General features: G+C 33.6%; 1 protein-coding gene across 2 annotated transcripts in view; it reads left to right on the top strand.

Annotated features, from left to right (window-relative positions):
- The window catches only part of LOC132733990 (glycerophosphodiester phosphodiesterase domain-containing protein 5-like), a 35608-nt gene extending 18889 nt beyond the window's left edge, over positions 1-16719 (top strand). For both annotated transcript variants that reach the window (XM_060720692.1, XM_060720691.1), the window contains exons 8-14: positions 132-214; positions 537-687; positions 2255-2476; positions 2963-3117; positions 5617-5764; positions 10065-10147; positions 12682-16719. In XM_060720692.1, coding sequence (XP_060576675.1) covers positions 132-214; positions 537-687; positions 2255-2476; positions 2963-3117; positions 5617-5764; positions 10065-10147; positions 12682-13255 — 1416 coding nt within the window. In that variant the 3' untranslated portion in view covers positions 13256-16719. The remainder of the gene's footprint in view (positions 1-131; positions 215-536; positions 688-2254; positions 2477-2962; positions 3118-5616; positions 5765-10064; positions 10148-12681) is intronic.
- The last annotated feature ends 1400 nt before the right edge of the window (positions 16720-18119 follow it).

Raw genomic sequence — 18119 nt, forward strand, 5'->3', positions numbered from 1 at the left:
ATTTTGTTCACTTTACAATACATTACCTTTTAATACGTTTTGAAAATTTCATATAAATTATCATAAATCTGGAGGCATGCAGCTTTAAACTAAAAGTAATATACTTTTAACAGACGATGTAAATATTTCAGATTGCCCCAGAGAATACATTGATAGCATTTGAACTTGCAGCTGAGAACGGAGCATTTGGTGTGGAAACTGATGTACAAATCAGGTAAATTTCATCAAATATAATAATTTAAATTATGAAAAAGGACAAAATTGAAATGCTTTTCACTAAAATCAGGGACAATAATAGCACAAAAATATGATTTTCAATTTCTTTCTGAGTATAATATTAATACTCAAGAATTTTTTGCAAATCTTTTTGTTAAACTAGCCAAAGCTGATCTATATAAGGTATTCAAATTTTATGTTTTTAGGTTTTCAGGACCTCACTGGAGCTCCTTTAACAGTTTTTTCAACAACAAAAAAAGCTTCTGAAAAATAAAGATAATAGCATAGTTTATGATGAATGTTTCTTTGTTTTATTTCAGTATGGATGGTGAGTTATTTATTATGCATGACAATACATTACATCGAACAACTAATATAGAGGATGTGTACCCAGATCTTGTAAATCAACATTCTTCATATTTCAACATAACAGAATTAGAGGAGCTCAGTGCTGGTGAATGGTTTATAAAGGTAACTGTTGTGTATAACTACTCTGTTATTCACTGATCAAGATGTATTACTAATAAGCCCTACCTACTGACCTTATCTAAACATGCCGCGCTTTAAATCAAATCAGTTAATACAGTACAGCTTTTGAACAATTTTTCCAAAGACTGCCGATCCCTGTGATTTTTTTACAGGTGGATTGCCAATGCAAAGTCCCTGCGATAGTTGTGACTTTCCTTTCATCACCAGATCGGGTGAAATTCGCGCTGTTGGATACTGTCACCGTTGATCACTGTGAAATATTGCGGGGACATTTCGCTCTCTCGAGTGACCATTTATCAATTTATTTCATTATTTGCTTGCATCTGTAAAAGATAACTCGAGCAATATTTGTTGTATCCTTTTAGTGAGACTAATATATAGATGTGTGTGTGGGATGGGTCTTCATGGTTGAGTGGTTAAGGTTACAGATTTTGAACAACTTGTTGCTCACAGTGGTTTCAAATCTCACTAAAAAATTTGGATTCTTTCATTTGAGGAAGGTAGCCTATGGAAGGTTGTTGGTTCTACTGGGATTCTCTGTTGATCCTGAATTAATAAAGGTTTGGCACCTGAGATATTCATTGACCAGTAAACAGGGCTCTACAAATTTTTTTGGAATAGAGTTGTCCAGGACAACTGACATAGCAAAATAGAGTTGTCCCAAAATTGACCACAAGTGTCCAAGTCTCGATAAATGTTCAGTATGCTTAGTATGTATATCTAAAGAAGAAGTAAAAAGAATCAGTTTTAAATTACATTTTATATTTCATTTAGTATAAAAAAGAACATTTTGTGACAACTGAAATACTTTTGATCCCTGAGGTAGGCCTACATTTCAGCACTGTTCAAGTTCAATAGCCAGTGTATGTTTTGTTTCAGTTTTATTTTTTTCCCTTGATCTTGAAAATTTAAGTAAAATTATTCTAACTTAAATCTAGTCAGCCATATACTCTCTCAAGTTCCACATTTCACAAAGGACATGGAAAACAAGAAATAGATAGTCAATATCACCCGGCAGGGAAATATAAAATAGGAGAGTGAATTAGACTATTCAAATACTTACAAATCTCATCATTATTTAACTTAACAATGTCAAAAGTGCTTTTGATTCATTAGTAACAAAATATTATTAATCTTTCTACTAGCTGCAGAGCTTTAAACTTATTAAAACTGCCTTTCGATTTATATACTAAAGCTGGAATGTTACCATGTGACCTCAGTGTTACCAAGGCCCATAACTCTAAACATGGATTTTGACAAAATGTTATAGACATTTGTGAACTTAGAAAATTCTACCATATCCAGGCTCTTGTTTAACAATTAAGCCCTCAGAATAATCGGGCATGTTGTCCTTCCGACAGCTGTTCTTTTGAACACCAATCATTGCTATACCTTGTCAACTGTATGTTTATTATTAGTTTAGTTTAGTTTATTTTAATTTAGATCCATTAAGCTTAAAAGCCTATGAGGCAAACTTTTTGCATATATTATACATTTTTTATTTATTGAAATATTTTCAAACGTATCACCTTTGTTTATACATTTACAGGCAAATCCATCAGGCAGTGTAGGAAGTCTTTCAGAAGCGGATAAATCACTTTACAGAAGTCAAAAAGTTCCATCGTTTCTCAGCGTACTACAGTTGTGTATGAAACATAACCTAGCTGTAATGTTTGATGTTTTTAGACCACCAGAGTCTCATCCATTTTACAATGATACTTTCCCTACCTTGACAGATATAGTTAGTATGTCTGGGATAAACAAATCAATGGTAAACACATTTTGAATTTTTAGCTTGTCTGTTTTGAGGAAACTGTTGAGCTAGTATGATTGCTGCGGCGATGGCAGCGTCCATGTTGTCAATCAAAAACTTAAAATGTAGCTCATTATTCAAACATTTTAAAAGGTATTAACATGAAACTTGAAATACTTGCTTATCATGACAAAGTGCAGTTGTTAGACAAGGGGCAAGAATTTTGGAGTTCTGCCCCTTTTTAATTTAGAATTTTTAACAGACAAACGTAAACACTGCATTTGGTGCTGTTGATTGTTTTAATGCATCAAGTCTTGTCAATTATCTACAAAGGGTGATAATCATTTGTTTAGAGTAGTTGCATAGTTAATTTTTAGGCCATTGAGATAAATAACTATACTAGTTCATTAATCTTTAATTAAAATGAGCAACTTGTGAGGTTTGAACTGTATTTTACATGTTTTTATTTCAAATTAAGTGTCAGGCTTGCTCTTTTTGTTTCAGATATTTTATCCAACATCAAGTTTTGAAAATTTCCTTCCTCCTAGAGGCTGGAAGAGACTGTTCACTGAGAAAGGAGCAAGTCTACAGTACCTTCATCATAACAATTACACTGGTGTACATGTAGGACACAATGATGTTGATACAGAATCCTGGAGGTAACATTATGTACCTGCTTCTTCACTTTTACCCCTTATCATACTGAATTATTGTACAAACTTACCCTGAATTGACTTTATAAACTCCCTATTATATGATAGGTTATAGAAATATGATAATTAGAGTGAGCTCCCAAAAGATAAGCAACTTGCAAGTCTGCATAGTTTCTTGCAAATCTGTAATTAAACTCTAGCCTAGTACTGGTGTGACTCTCCAGGAACGATGGTTTGGAAACTACCCGCCTATATGACTGAAATACTGTTGGGAAAAGGCGTAAAATGAAACAAACGCACTTGCCAATCTGTATATGGAGTCTTGCCTATCTATATATAGAGTTTAGCTATTCTGTATAGATTTGTGTCTGTCTGTATAAAATCTTGCCAGTCTATATATTGTAAAGGGATTTAGCTCAATACAGGATTGGAGCAGTACCTCTAGACGCTTGCAGAAATCATGATCACAAAATAGACAAATATCGTTTTTTTCGCCGATTTTTTACATTTTTCCTTCATTATCGTACTTAATTCGGTGTGAAAAGATGAATTAGACCTGTTTAAGTTCATTCCGTTGGGTAAAAAGGCAAGATTTTAGCATTTTATCATTCAAGCGCCTTGTCCGGTATATACCGGAATACGGTATTTAGTGTGGTGCTCCAATCCTTTTTTTAGTCTCACTCATTGTAAAGAGTCTTCCCATTTTGTGAAGATTCTTGTCCATCTGTATATACTATTGCCTATAGATTCTTGTCAGTCTTTATGGCCAGTCTTTATTTTTAAGTGGTTTTCAATTGGCTTATTCACATACAATGTACAATTAGCTAAATTACATATATGCACATGTAGCCAGATCGCATATGGCTAATTTCTAGATTTAATCACATATGTACATAAGGCTTTTTCATATATTATGTACAAGTTGCTCATTCATGTACATTTTACTTTCTATATCATATCATGTTTGAATTTTATGAAGACAGTGTCTATTCTAGGAGGGGGATAGGGGGATTCTATCCTATTTTTGAGCATTCCCCCCTAGTTTTTTCAGAGGCAGGGGGTAAATTTTACATAGAGAAAGAAGGAAAAAAATCAACAGATGTAAAAAAAAGTCTCACTTTTCGATAAAAATCCCCCTTGTTTTTCAAATCCTACATTGTGAAGATAGTCAAGCAGTTAAGTTATCCAGCTATCTTTTCGACAGTTGGATGCGCAGGCTAGTATGGATCCATGCTGGTCGCAAACGCACTATGTTTGTTTTGTTGTGACTCGGCTCAAATGTATTTACTATCTAACAACTATAGTTTAATTATCGACCAACCACATATTGAATATAACATGAATCAAACAAAAATTCGGACAATTGCGGACGGTATCGTAAACAATTTCTTCTGCGCGCAACTCCTTCTACATTTCTCAACAGATTTTGACCAAACTTTCACAGAAGCTTTGTCATCAAGTGCCCTGGCGCATATTGCCAGGGTTTTGCGATTGGATAATATTTGACCTAATTATGGCCCTTTGTTTTTTCTCCTTATATAGAATATATAGTGAACAATTTCTTCTGTGCGCAACTCCTCCTACATTTCTCAACAGATTTTGACAAAACTTTCACAGAAGCTTTGTCATCAAGTGCCCTGGCACATATTGTCTGGGTTTTGTGATTGGATAATATTTGACCTAATTATGGCCCTTTGTTTTTTTTTCCTTATACAGAATATATAGTGAACATTTTCTACTGTGCACAACTTCTCCTACATTTCTCAACGGATTTTGACCAAACTTTCACAGAAGCTTTGTTATCAAGTGCCCTGGGGCATATTGTCGGGGTTTTGTGATTGGATAATATTTGACCTTATTATGGCCCTTTGTTTTTTTTCCTTATACAGAATTATCAATATATAGTGAACAAATTCTTCTGTGCTGAACTCGTCCTACATTTCTCAACGGATTTTGTTCAAACTTTCACAGAAGCTTTGTCATCAAGTGCCCTGGCGCATATTGTTGGGGTTTTGTGATTGGATAATTTTTTACCTAATTATGGCCCTTTGGTTCTTTTCCTTATACAGAATATATAGTGAACACTTCTTCTGTGCAATTCCTCCTACATTATTCATATTTTACATTGCACATAGTGACATTGTTTGTTGCTTGTATTTGTAATTCAAATACAACATATTTATCTACAATGGTGATAATTGAAAACCTGGTTTCGTGGCATTGCCATGTTTCTTGTTGAATTTTCTACCAGGTTTTTAGCGAAAAACCGACTGTACTCTGTACTCATTTAAACGGATTAACGTGACACCTCTAGAAATAGTTGATTAAAGTGATTAAATTGTCAATTCACTTGAGTATTTTCTTTTGTCTGTAAGTGTGTGAATAATTCTTTTTTTACTTTTTTCACATTTTCAGTTGATATTGATGTAATAACAAAGTGGTGTTAATCTTGTTTAAATTTATGTTTTATTTGCAATGCTATGCAATACATTCTATATTTTATAGATTATATAGAAAAAACAACTTGACAACATCTGTATATATGGTGAATAAAGCCTGGTTATATTCGTTCTACTGGTGTATTGGTACTGGATTTATTTCAACAGATTACTGTGATGTCATATCAAAGGTAGATAAACCAGTCTGGCAGTTGGTAAGTTTAACATGTTTACCTCCCTTTATTGAATCCTTACATCACTAAACTTTTGTTATGGACTGTCTTTGTGTTGAATAAGGCACTTATAACCATTATTGTCATTAGAGGTGTTGATTTAAATTGACAGTCTGACATTTTTTGATTCAAATTTAACATTTAAAAAAATTTACAAAATGTAAATTGTGTTAATTTAAATTAGCAACATTGTTGTTTATCAGCTTATAATGATGCACGTCCTTTACACTATGCAGGTCCTTTCCCAAGATTGTTTATTTTCCATCACACTTTAGCTTCATGTTATAGAATATAAAACAATAAATCTGCTGGAAAAATTATTGTTTGAATTTTAAGAAAAAGAATACTTCCAAAATGCTTGTATGAAATTAATATGGCAGTAATTTGCCTCAAAGGTGGAAGGCTCATCCTCAAGGTCATTGCTTAACAGATTAACTCTACTTAAAATGGCAGAACATTTTATTCTGTTTAAGTATAATATTCATGTATATGAAAAAACAGAGACATTCTATGATATTACTTTCAAGAAATAACGATAAGATTGTAGAAACAATATATAAGATAATTGTTTCTTACGTTTACATGGTATTGTTCTCTTACATGGTACCAACTCTTTTCCCCAATATTTTAAATGTTAAACAGTTGTAAATTTTATGCAAGAGCATTGTTCTCTTATTTACTACCAGCTCCTTTTTATGCTCCCCGAAAAATTTCGGGGGAGCATATAGTCGCCGCCTTGTCCGTCCGTCCGTCTTTCCGCCCGTCCGTCCGCACTCACAGGACAGTAATTATGTGGCTAGAGGGACAATAGGTAACTTTTCTTTCTCTTTGATGTCATTCATTCCGTAATGCTTTTATGTTGCTATTTTCTTTTGTGTGGCTAAAAAGAACAATAGAGAGAACAATGGAGTAGCCACATTATTACTCTCCTGTTAGAACGTCCGTCCGTCCCCTTTTCTTGTCTGGGACATAACTTTGAAACAACAAGAGTTATCAACATGAAACTTTGTAGGTAGATAGATCTCATTGAGTAGGTGTGCAGTGCACAAGAACCGTAACTCTGCCTTGCCTAATTTTTGAATTATTCCCCTTTGTTTATTTTTACACTTTGAACTTTGTCCGGGACATAACTCTAAAACTATAAGAGGTATCAACATGAAACTTTGTAGGTAGATAGATCTCATTGAGTAGGTGTGCAGTGCACAAGAACCGTAACTCTGCCTTGCCTAATTTTTGAATTATCCCCCTTTGTTTATTTTACACTTTGAACTTTGTCTGGGACATAACTCTAAAACTATAAGAGGTATCAACATGAAACTTTGTAGGTAGATAGATCTCATTGAGTAGGTGTGCAGCGCACAAGCACCGTAACTCTGCCTTGCCTAATTTTTGAATTATCCCCCTTTGTTTATTTTACACTTTGAACTTTGTCCAGGACATAACTCTAAATGTATAAAAGATATCAACATGAAACTTTGTAGGTAGATAGATCTCATTGAGTAAGTTTGCAGTGCACAAGAACTGTAACACTGTCTTGCCTACTGTTGGAGTTATTGCCCTTTGTTCATTTTGACACTTTGAACTTTGTCCGGGACATTACTCTAAAATTATAAGAGATATCAACATGAAACTTTGTTGGTAGCTAGATATAATTGGATAGAACTGCAATGCTTAAAGAACCTAAACAAAGCCTGGTCTAATTTTGGAGTTATTGCCCTTTGTTCATTTTTACACTTTGAATTTTACCCGTGACATAACTCTGATATCATCAGGAAACTTTATAGATAGATAGATCTCATTGAATAGAAGTGCAGTGCAAAAAAACATATCTCCACTTTGCCTAATTTTGGAGTTTTTTGCCCTTTGTTCATTTTTTTTATACTTTCCTGTGTCCAGAACCTTCTCGGGGAGCATCACCCGGTTCAACCGGTTCTTGTATTTTATTATTTTGATTTTGAATTTCCCAAAAGTCATGGAGGCGTCCGGATCGAGTGGTTGAGGTCGTTGACTTCAAACCACTTGCCTCTGAATGCTTTGCAGACTTGAAATCACTTGCCCCTGACTGCTATGGGTTTAAATCCCAACAGGGACTTTGGATTCTTTCGTTTGAGGAATCTATCCAGCTAGCTTGCGGAATGTTGGTGGTTTTACTTATGTTCCTCTTCATGCCTGAAATAGTGCACAGAAGAGCACCTGAGGTCTTCATCCACCAGTAAAGATGGAAAGTCACTATATGACCTTGACTGTGTTGGTGCAATGTAAATTTCAATCCAACCAGAAAGTCATAAATAGAGTATTTCTAATCTACCTCATAACCTTGTGAATGATTTATTGTACATATAACAAATATTGTATATATCATGATGAAAACTTTATATTTAGTCAACAGTATAAAGGTGGGTCAGGCTACACAGACTGTCCTGGTTCTATGCTGTATGCAAAGTCTAATCACTTTGGATTTGACTTTAATACAGGACTGGAGCAGTACATGTACCTCTAGACACTTGCAGGAATCATGATCAATAAATAAACAAATATCGTGTTTTTTAGCAGATTCTTACATTTTTAATTCACTATCATACATAAATATGTGAAAAGATGAATAAGACCATTTAAAGTTCATTCCATTGGGTGAAAAGGCAAGATTTTAGCATTTTATCATTCAAGCACCTTGCCTGGTATATACTGGAATATGGTATTTAGTGTGGTGCTCCAATCCTTTTTTTTAGTCTCACTCAATCACTTTCAGTGGCAGCAAGTAAATGTTTCAAGTCATACCAGTTTTAATATGTGATTTGATATAGCAGTTTAATATGTGATTTAATATAGCAGTTTAATATGTGATTTAATATAGCAGTTTAATATGTGATTTAATATAGCAGTTTCATTGTATACACCTTGTACATTGAAAATTATTATTCATACTTATAAAACACCTGAAATGATACCTTAACTGTCCTGGTTCTATGCTACTTGTAAAGGCTAAACACTGCTCTTTCAGTGCTAGCAAGTAAATGTTTAAAGTCACACAGTTTAAATACAATGTATTTGTTTTTACAGCAGTTTCATTCTATACATTTTGTCCTTTTAGAAAAGTTATTCGTACTTACATAACACCTGCAATGATACTTAAACTGCAGGCTTTGCTGTACAAAGTAAAACCAATTCTTCCCTTGTATAAAAATGCAGTAATTTAGCCTTATATAACACCAGTAATACATATTTGTATGATAAAAGTATTGTATGTTTGTATTTGATGGTAAACAGTTACTCATAGATATGTATATGAAACACTGGAACCTAAATTTGAAATTAAACATATACCTAAAAGTATATGATTGTTTTTGCCATATAATATTTACCCAGCAAGATGTTATTATGTCTATCTGGAAGTACATTTTGATATGGTACAAATGTTTCCCATTGGCCATGTTAACCTCTCTTGTATTGCAACAAAAAGTTTGCCAATTCATAAAGGAATAAAAATGCATTCTAAAATAAGGGCATTGCATATAATCTAAACCATCAGACATCTGGGATAATCTTTCTCTATGAATTGATATCTGCATATGTGTATTAAACCAGTGTGTTATGTTCACACAACACGAGAATTGCCCTCTACTATGCTCCTTGTACTGTAATCTGAAGCTGCAGTAAAATTGCCATCTTAAATTAAACCAGTAACTTCTTCTTTCATGAAATTCACACTGTTGTCTAATACTGTAGGCATGATGTTGTTCTATTTGACCTGTATTTTGTCTCATAATTTCTGCATCATTGTGTCCTGGCATACTTTGCCTTAAAACTGCCACATTATTGTGTTCTGGCATATTTTGCCTTATAACTGTCATCTCATTGTGTTCTGGCCCATTTGGCCTTATAATTACCTTTTGTTCTGGCCCATTTTGCCTCATAATTTCCACACGATTGTGTTCTGGCACACTCTGTCTTACAGTAACCACACTATTTTGATCATCTGATATGTATTGCCTCATAACTATCTCATCATTGTGTTCTGACATAGTTTGCCTCATAATTACCACATCATTATTGTGTTCTGACACTATTGCCTCATATGTTGCTGGATCTACACCAAAAGATGTTGCTGCCTCTTCAAAAGTCATAGTTATCCTTTAGGAAAACCTCTGTCCTGTGTTAGAACAATACAAAGAAAAGTGTAATAGTAAAGATAGAAACTAACATTATAATTATACTGTCATGTCAACAATTAGTAATCATTATAGGCATAATGTGATAGAATGAATATTTTTGTATTCAACAGTCACCAAGAAGTTACCTTGTATTGTGGTTGGTGGCAGACAGCACTTCAGCTATACTTATTATCATCATGTTCTTAGTACATAGGTGAGTAATATAGAAATATTTCATTTTGTTATATACCTGTTTTGTAATGTAATTCACCTGTATATTATTCACTTAAACAGTGTCAATATCACTTCAAATAAAACAAAAACAAAAAGAAATGGCTTAGTTACAGAATAAATTGTCGTACCTAATACAGTGAACATTTAAAATGGTCAACATACCTTTTTACATAGTCTGTCACCTGAAGCTTGAAATTGTTGCCTTGTTACTCCTGTTGTATCTTTCTATATCTGAAAAAAAGAGATATTAGATTTTTAACAAATATTTATAAAGCACATCTATTTCTTACCTGAAGAACTGAAAGATAAACTAATGTAAGATAAGATATTTAAAGATACAATATGCTCAAAGAACTGAAAGGTAAAATGTTTTAAGATAAGATATTTAAAGATATTTAAAGATAAAATATGCTTAAAGAAGTGAAAGGTAAACTGTTTTAAGATAAGATATTTAAAGATACAATATGCTCATCTTTATTATCCCCCGCCGATGGAATCGGGAGGGGGATATAGTTTTGGCGTTGTCCGTCCGTCCTTCCGTCCGTCCGTCCGTCCGTCCATCCGTCCGTCCGAATTTTGTTTCCGGAGTAGTTCTCTGCAACTAATGGCTGGAATTCAACGAAACTTTATGGGAATGTTGATCAGCATGTGAAGTTGTGCACCTGGGTATTTTCGTATGGATATTTTTAGTATTTTTAGAGTTATTGCCCTTGACTTAGTAAAACGTCAGAATTTCGTTTCCGGAGTAGTTCTCTGCAACTAATGGCTGGAATTCAACGAAACTTTATGGGAATGTTGATCAGCATGTGAAGTTGTGCACCTGGGTATTTTCGTATGGATATTTTTAGTATTTTTAGAGTTATTGCCCTTGACTTAGTAAAACGTCCGAATTTCGTTTCCGGAGTAGTTCTCTGCAACTAATGGCTGGAATTCAACGAAACTTTATGGGAATGTTGATCAGCATGTGAAGTTGTGCACCTGGGTATTTTCGTCTGGATATTTTTAGTATTTTTAGAGTTATTGCCCTTGACTTAGTAAAATTTTGTAATTTTCAACTTGTGTCGCATGTAACTCAAAAAGTATTTGACCTAGAGTCATAAAACTTTTCAGGAATGTTGATCAGTATGTGTAGTTGTGCACCTGGGTATTTTCGTCCGGATATTTTTACTATTTTTAGAGTTATTGCCCTTGACTTAGTAAAATTTTGCAATTTTCAACTTATTTGAAAATTATGAGATCCCTTCTTGATGCCTTGAAAATGGCAATGAAGTCTGGAGATTAAGATGTTTTTACATCTAGGTGAGCTATTGTGATCCCCCACCGTCCGTCGTTGTGCGTCGTCAGCAATTTCTTTAAACAACATCTCCTCAGAAACAAATGACTGCACAGCAACCAAACTTTACAGGAATGATCCTAGGGTGGTCCCCTGCCAAAGTTGATCAAATGGTTCCGGTCTGTTGCATAAGTAGGTCACAGGGCCAGAAAAGGAGTTTCAAAAATGCAAAATTAAAAAATCTTGTCTGAAAGTACAAGGCCTAGAGCTTTGATATTTGGTATATGATATAACCTATAGGTCCTCTACCAAAATTGTTCAAATTTTAGCCCTGGGGTCAAAATTGGCCCCACTACAGGGGGTCATAGATTTTCCTTATATGTATATAGTGAAAACTTCTTGTTTGAAGGTACAAGGCTTCAAGTTCAAAGAATATTACAGTTTATGCCATGATTAATATATAAATAAAGCCTTATGGCTTCAGTTGTTGTGTTAATAATAACCAGTACTCGGCGGGGGATATAAATTCAACGAATTTGCTTGTTTAATCTGCTTTTATTGTAGAAATTGAAATCTTGGAAATTCTTTTTGAATTTGTCTAATTTAAATAAGAGAATGTGCAAACTATCTATTGGAAACTGCACACTCTATTTCTGGTTGAATTAATTCATAAAAAACTGGCCGCACTGCAACATAGATAATGATACATTATAATGATGTATTCTATCCAACTACATTACAGGACATTGTTGGTTTTACTCAGTTGCCCACTTTTGCCTAAATTAATGATTAGAGGGCACCTGAGGTCTTCCTTCACAAGTAAGGCTGGAAAGTTGCCATACCACCTATACTGTGTTGGTGTGACATAAAACCCAACTAAACAAACCTTTACAATGTTAATGTGATATAAAACACAACCAAGAAAAAAATGTATCATTGAAGTGTACTGCTATGTTTTTTTTGTTACAGAAAAATGAATGTTTTCCTACTTGCCAGCCAAACTGCATGTATTTATAATATATGACTTGTGACACAGTTACAAAACATCTGTCAAACAAATACAATAACATGTATAGGAGATTTCTAAATGCTCACTCATTCTTGCTTATTCTTGAAGATCACTTTGTTATTTTTAACAAGATGGACTATATTGGATGCATTATATTTGTTAGTAAATTTTTTAAACCATTAAAATAGCTGAAGAGAAGAAACTTATACTACTTTATGTGTTATTTTTTCAGGTATAGGTTTTATAGTCATAGATATCATCCTGAAAGGATGTCATTAAGTTCACATTCCAATGGTAGTAGCACATGGGGACCAAAGAGAACACGGCGATCCATGAAGGAGAAACTACTCATGCGTGATGTACAAGCAGATGCCTACGACCTTGAGCCAGACGACGACCTTGGCATTGATAGTAATGGTTATAATGCCACGGTCACAGTACTTGAAGGTCGTGAACTTTCACAAGCATTCCAAAGAAACAGTTACCATAGTAACACAGGCAAAGATGCTGAAGATTATGACAGTCAAAAAGGTTTCCATAGCAACAGATCTAGTTACCATAGTACAGGTAACGGTTACCACGGTGATGGAAAAGAGGTCAATCGATCTAGTTTCCATGGAAACGAAATCAAAAGGTCAAGCTTTATAAGTAGTGTGGAGAATGGGGAATTGTTTGGAGATTCCGGGAAAAGAAATAGTTACCAGGCAACAGGCGCATTAAATGAATCAGATCATACAGATATTTTTCCAAATGGTACAGCGGACCCAAATGTAAACACATATCAAAGTGAAACAGCATTTACTTGAAAAGTTTTATGTGATTTGTTTTGTAATTTTTTTTTATTTTTTTTTTCCTTATTATCAAAGCAATATATTTTATAAGGCTTTTTTTTCCTCTGTTGATGTCTTTCTCAAGTTTTGTTGATAGATATATATGTTGTTGTTGTTGTCAACTGAATGTTGAGTTCTTTTATATTTATGAGAACATTGTACTAGAAAATTTTTATTATTATGTTTTAGATAGACGGAAATTATTGTATACATGTATTCTACGTTATATTCATTAAATTCAGTTAAATAATCAAAAACTTCCATTGTGAGAGATCATTACATTAATATATTTTTGTGAATTAATTTTATGCAAAATTGATTTGATTAACACATTTTCACCAGCATTATATTCTTTGATTTGTTAATTTCAATTGATGCATTCATAGACCATGTTCAAATGAAGACAAAGTTATAAATCACAAGGGGGGGGGGGGGGCACCTTTGGAAAGGTTGTGAGGCTCAACTGAATCACTCTTTTTCTCCCCTTTTAGTGAATGGACAGGAACAAAGAATCTTGCCAGCTTTTGATGGTTCAACTTATTTGCCTAATCAGTAATGCACTTAGCGTCATCACTTTGGTTAATGCCAGAAAGTTATTATATTAGCTTGATGAGAAATTTTTAGTACGAGTTCAATCTTAACCTCATGAATTTGGGTATTAGATTTTTGCCCAGTTTCAAACTTGGAACAGTCCATTCACATTGTAAGGGATTTCAATATCAAGAAACAAAAAAAAAAATGAGTTACAACTACCAACAGTAGAGTAGGGTTACTGTTTATGGCAGTAACGAGGCTCTGCTGAGTTTCCACTAAACAGTTACCCGAGAGCTAGATATTCTGGTCTGTACCGGCAGCCAGTGTTTGATTCTTTTTTCTTGCATATAACATATCAATAATTTTCAAAACAGGAAATTACGAAAACTGATATTCTCATTACGCACTTTTTTCTTATAGTAGTGTATGAACTTACAACTTCATTCAAAAAAGGTTAAGTGACATTGTCCTAAGAAGGCAATTCATTCATAAAACGCCCGCGGCAATGACATCATTTAAAACGGGCAATTTGTCTTATAGGGGGGGTTTAAGACAGGGTTTTCTAGCACCGGTATAAATGGTAGATAATCCTGTGTGACATGCAAGAACTAACTCTATATGCTAATCACTTTCACCCCCAGCAGGCTAAATTCCAACCACATTCATGATTTGAAGAATTGGTAAAAATCAGTTCGGGATTAAATTATTTGTGAATAAGTAAGTATCTTGAAATAAGTTATGTGTTGATATGTTCAACACTGCTCTAGGTAGAACAATATTTAAAAACTAGGGTTAATTGTTATATAAATTTATACAGTTATATCGAAAAAATATCAAACATTACCAAAATAATGAGAAGCCAATATGTGATATGAAAAGAATATTCTATATTTTTGAATGGTATTACATTTTACCAAAAATTACATTATAAATGTGATAATTGTACTAAATGAGTTTATAGATAACACCCTAGGGTAATGGTGGCCTAGTGGATTGAGCCTTACTCCAGTCAAGATTATATTTCTTAAAATGATACCTGTGCGAAATAGAATTCAAGTTGTTAGAACAAGTTTCACAATAGATCTTGAATAAACACATGTATATGTTCACTTATAAAAAAGATATTTGCCATAAGTTGCCAGAACAGTGACGTTTGACTTAAAACTCAACTTTTGGGTTGAAAAACAAGATTATTTTTATCTTTTAATCTTGAATATGAATGTTAAGTTCCTATGCAAGTCTGTTGTAAAGTTCACAGTGATTATTGTGTTCCATGGTATGTAAAATAGTTCTTGATTTTTGCCATAATGTATTCCCCTATCACCTAACCTTGTGTCTATTTTAAGCTCGAATTTTTCAAAGAAAAAAAAAGCTATTTCTTCAGTCATGTTGACCTTGCTGTGGCTCTTGTTAATTTAATTTTTGTGTTGTTTCTTAACTTCAGCTAACACTTTAACAATATTCATATTCATAATTTATAATGTACTGGCAGCTTTTTACAAACAGGCCTAGATATTTACAGAAAATGTCATACAAAGCTAGCTTTTTTTAAAAAAAAGATCAAGATCAAAATATGCTTTAACACCCTTCAAGATCATTTATATGGATGCATTAATATGTGTGCAATTTATTGTGATAATATTTGAGCCACGCCATGATAAAACCAACATAGTGCGTTTACGACCAGCATAGATCCAGACCAGCCTGTGCATCGGCGAATGCTGGTCTGGATCCATGCTGTTTGTTATCAGTTTCTCTACTCGTAAAAGGGTTGATAAGTGAACAGCATGGATCCTGATCAGACTGCGCGGATGTGCAGGCTGGTCTTGATCCATGCTGGATCGCGAACCCACTATGTTGGTTTTGTTGTGACGCGGCTCATTTGTATTGTAGTGGAACCTTTATGTGGTTGATGTGGCTGTGTATTTGTGACTGTGAAACCATTTGTCCCTCACAGCTTGATGCAAGCATGATAGTCATTTATGTAGCTTAAAGATTTTTGATGGCTCTACAAATGTGCACATTCTTAGCTTGACTGTTTGAGTTAGTTTGAACTATGGAGTTGGTTTGGCTATTTGGAGGATAGCTGGTTATGAAACTTTAGATACATAATTATGTAATCATTATTTTTATAGAACATGAAAAATATAGATAACATTTTACATTTATATTATTAACCTATGTTATGAGAAATTGGTAATAACTACATGTTCTTATTTAGCGAACGTTTTAGATTATTAAAAAGCAGGTAATGTTTAAAAAATCATTTGGTATTAAGCAGAATGAAGTTTATAAATGGTATTCAATAACTTGGTATTAGATTCCAGTTAAAAAAACAAAAACAAAAATAAAACCTATTGTTAAAAAGGCTTTGATTTATTGGCCTGTTACCAATGTGGGTTCTAATCATGCAATTTTTATTGAAATGTTTAATGTTAACTAAAGAGAGCTTAATAAGCCAGCTAGGTTGTGGAACCTTAGTGGTTCTACTCATAGACATCAAATATTGTGGTGTCTCGGGGAATTTCTTACTACATTACTAGAGTACAGTTACGAGAATTTGACAATATTTAGTGGAAAACAATATACTTTTTGCAGGTTTCTATAGGATTTTTAAAGGCTAAATGCATGGGCAGATGAAAGCATATAACGTTACAATGAAATACATCTTTACCATGATCATATTGTGACAGAAAATTGGAAATATAGAATCCATTAGTGTATGAATATTTTTGAATTTATATAAAATTGTGGATCAATTGTTTTTGTTATCATGATACTTGTAGAAAGTACCAGATATTGACACCAAAAGGATAAATATTTCTAGTAACATCTCAAATCAAAGCACAGAAGGTGCTGAATTTGTTTGGGTCTAAGAATGTCAGAAAGGTGAAGGTTGTGAGATTTGTTTTTGTATAGTGCCACCAATGCTTTTCCGGCGTTTTAATTCTAGTAAATTGGCTATAAGACTAATTGCAACACTGATATTCAATCCAATGTTTATTTGACGTAAACAATTTGAAAATAAAATGAGTTGCCTTAACTGGGATTTAAACTCCAGACCTCTCACTCCCTAAGCAAGGTCGCAAACGCCTCAGCCACAGTGAATTTATATCTAAACGGCCTGAAGAAAACCATGTTATTCTAAGTTAGGGTTTGTAACGACGCTAACTGTTGTTTAACACAGATGTAAATAATCATGGCGCTTACTACAAGCATGTATATCTATAAAGAATAAAACAATATTAGAAATCTTCGACCATTCAGAAATTATTATGCTTGAAAATTAATGCGCCTGTCATGTGACCATATTTACACAGTGATCTCCCCTGTATTTTTCGGCCTTAGTGTTACATATAAAGGGAAGTAACCGCTTTAAAAGCGGACTAAAAAGCGGACTTCTTTCGGTACTTGCAATTAACAGCATTAGAGTCTGAAATTTCGCTACCATTATTTGTTTGGTCTGACGACCCAAACAAATAAAAACAAACAAAAATTTATGTTGTATTTTATTAGAAGTTTACCATCTTCAAGTTTCTGTAATTTTGTACAAGATGGATTTGCTAAGCTTTTGAGTTTGGATAAGACCTTGTTGTTTATTACCAACATTAATTGGCCAACCTAAATAGCATAGGGTGATGTTGGACTGTATAGAGGTACACCTCGGCTATGCTGTTTACTGATAGTTGAGTTAATTAATACTTCAGACATTCTGAGTTAAAAGTGTGTTTTTATTATTATTATTGAATGGAAACTGTATTGCTTTAACCGTATAGCAGTTTTGAATTGAATAAAAAATTGTTATTTCATAGTGACTTGATTATTTTCCATTGTTTGTCAGCACACTTGTCACAAAGTGACATGGTAAGCTTTTGTGATCACTTTTTGTCCGGCGTCTTTCTGTCCATACGTAAAATGTAACTTTAAACGTCATCCCCTCATAAACCTTTAAGACAATTTCATCCAAACTTCACAGGAATGTTCCTTTGATAGTCAACTTTGATAATTGTTTAAAATATTAAATTCCATGCAGAACTATGACATAACCAAAAGAAAAAAAAGAAAAATCTGCATTTAAAAGACCTAGGTTAAAAAAAAAGCTCGAGGGTCAATATTGGCCCATCCCAAGTTGTCATTGATTTTCCTTATATGTACACATCTTTTGGAACTGTTGTTTTCCCTTAGCAATAGCAACCAATTATGTCGAAACATGCACTTTTTCAGATACAAATATGAACTGCTTTTGTTGAAAATTACAAAATTACTTGTTTCTTATCTTGGAGAGCTATAATATACAGGTGAGCGA

Source organism: Ruditapes philippinarum, unplaced genomic scaffold, assembly GCF_026571515.1.
Source record: "Ruditapes philippinarum isolate M1 unplaced genomic scaffold, ASM2657151v2 ctg979_1_1_1_1, whole genome shotgun sequence".
Lineage (NCBI taxonomy): Eukaryota > Metazoa > Mollusca > Bivalvia > Venerida > Veneridae > Ruditapes > Ruditapes philippinarum.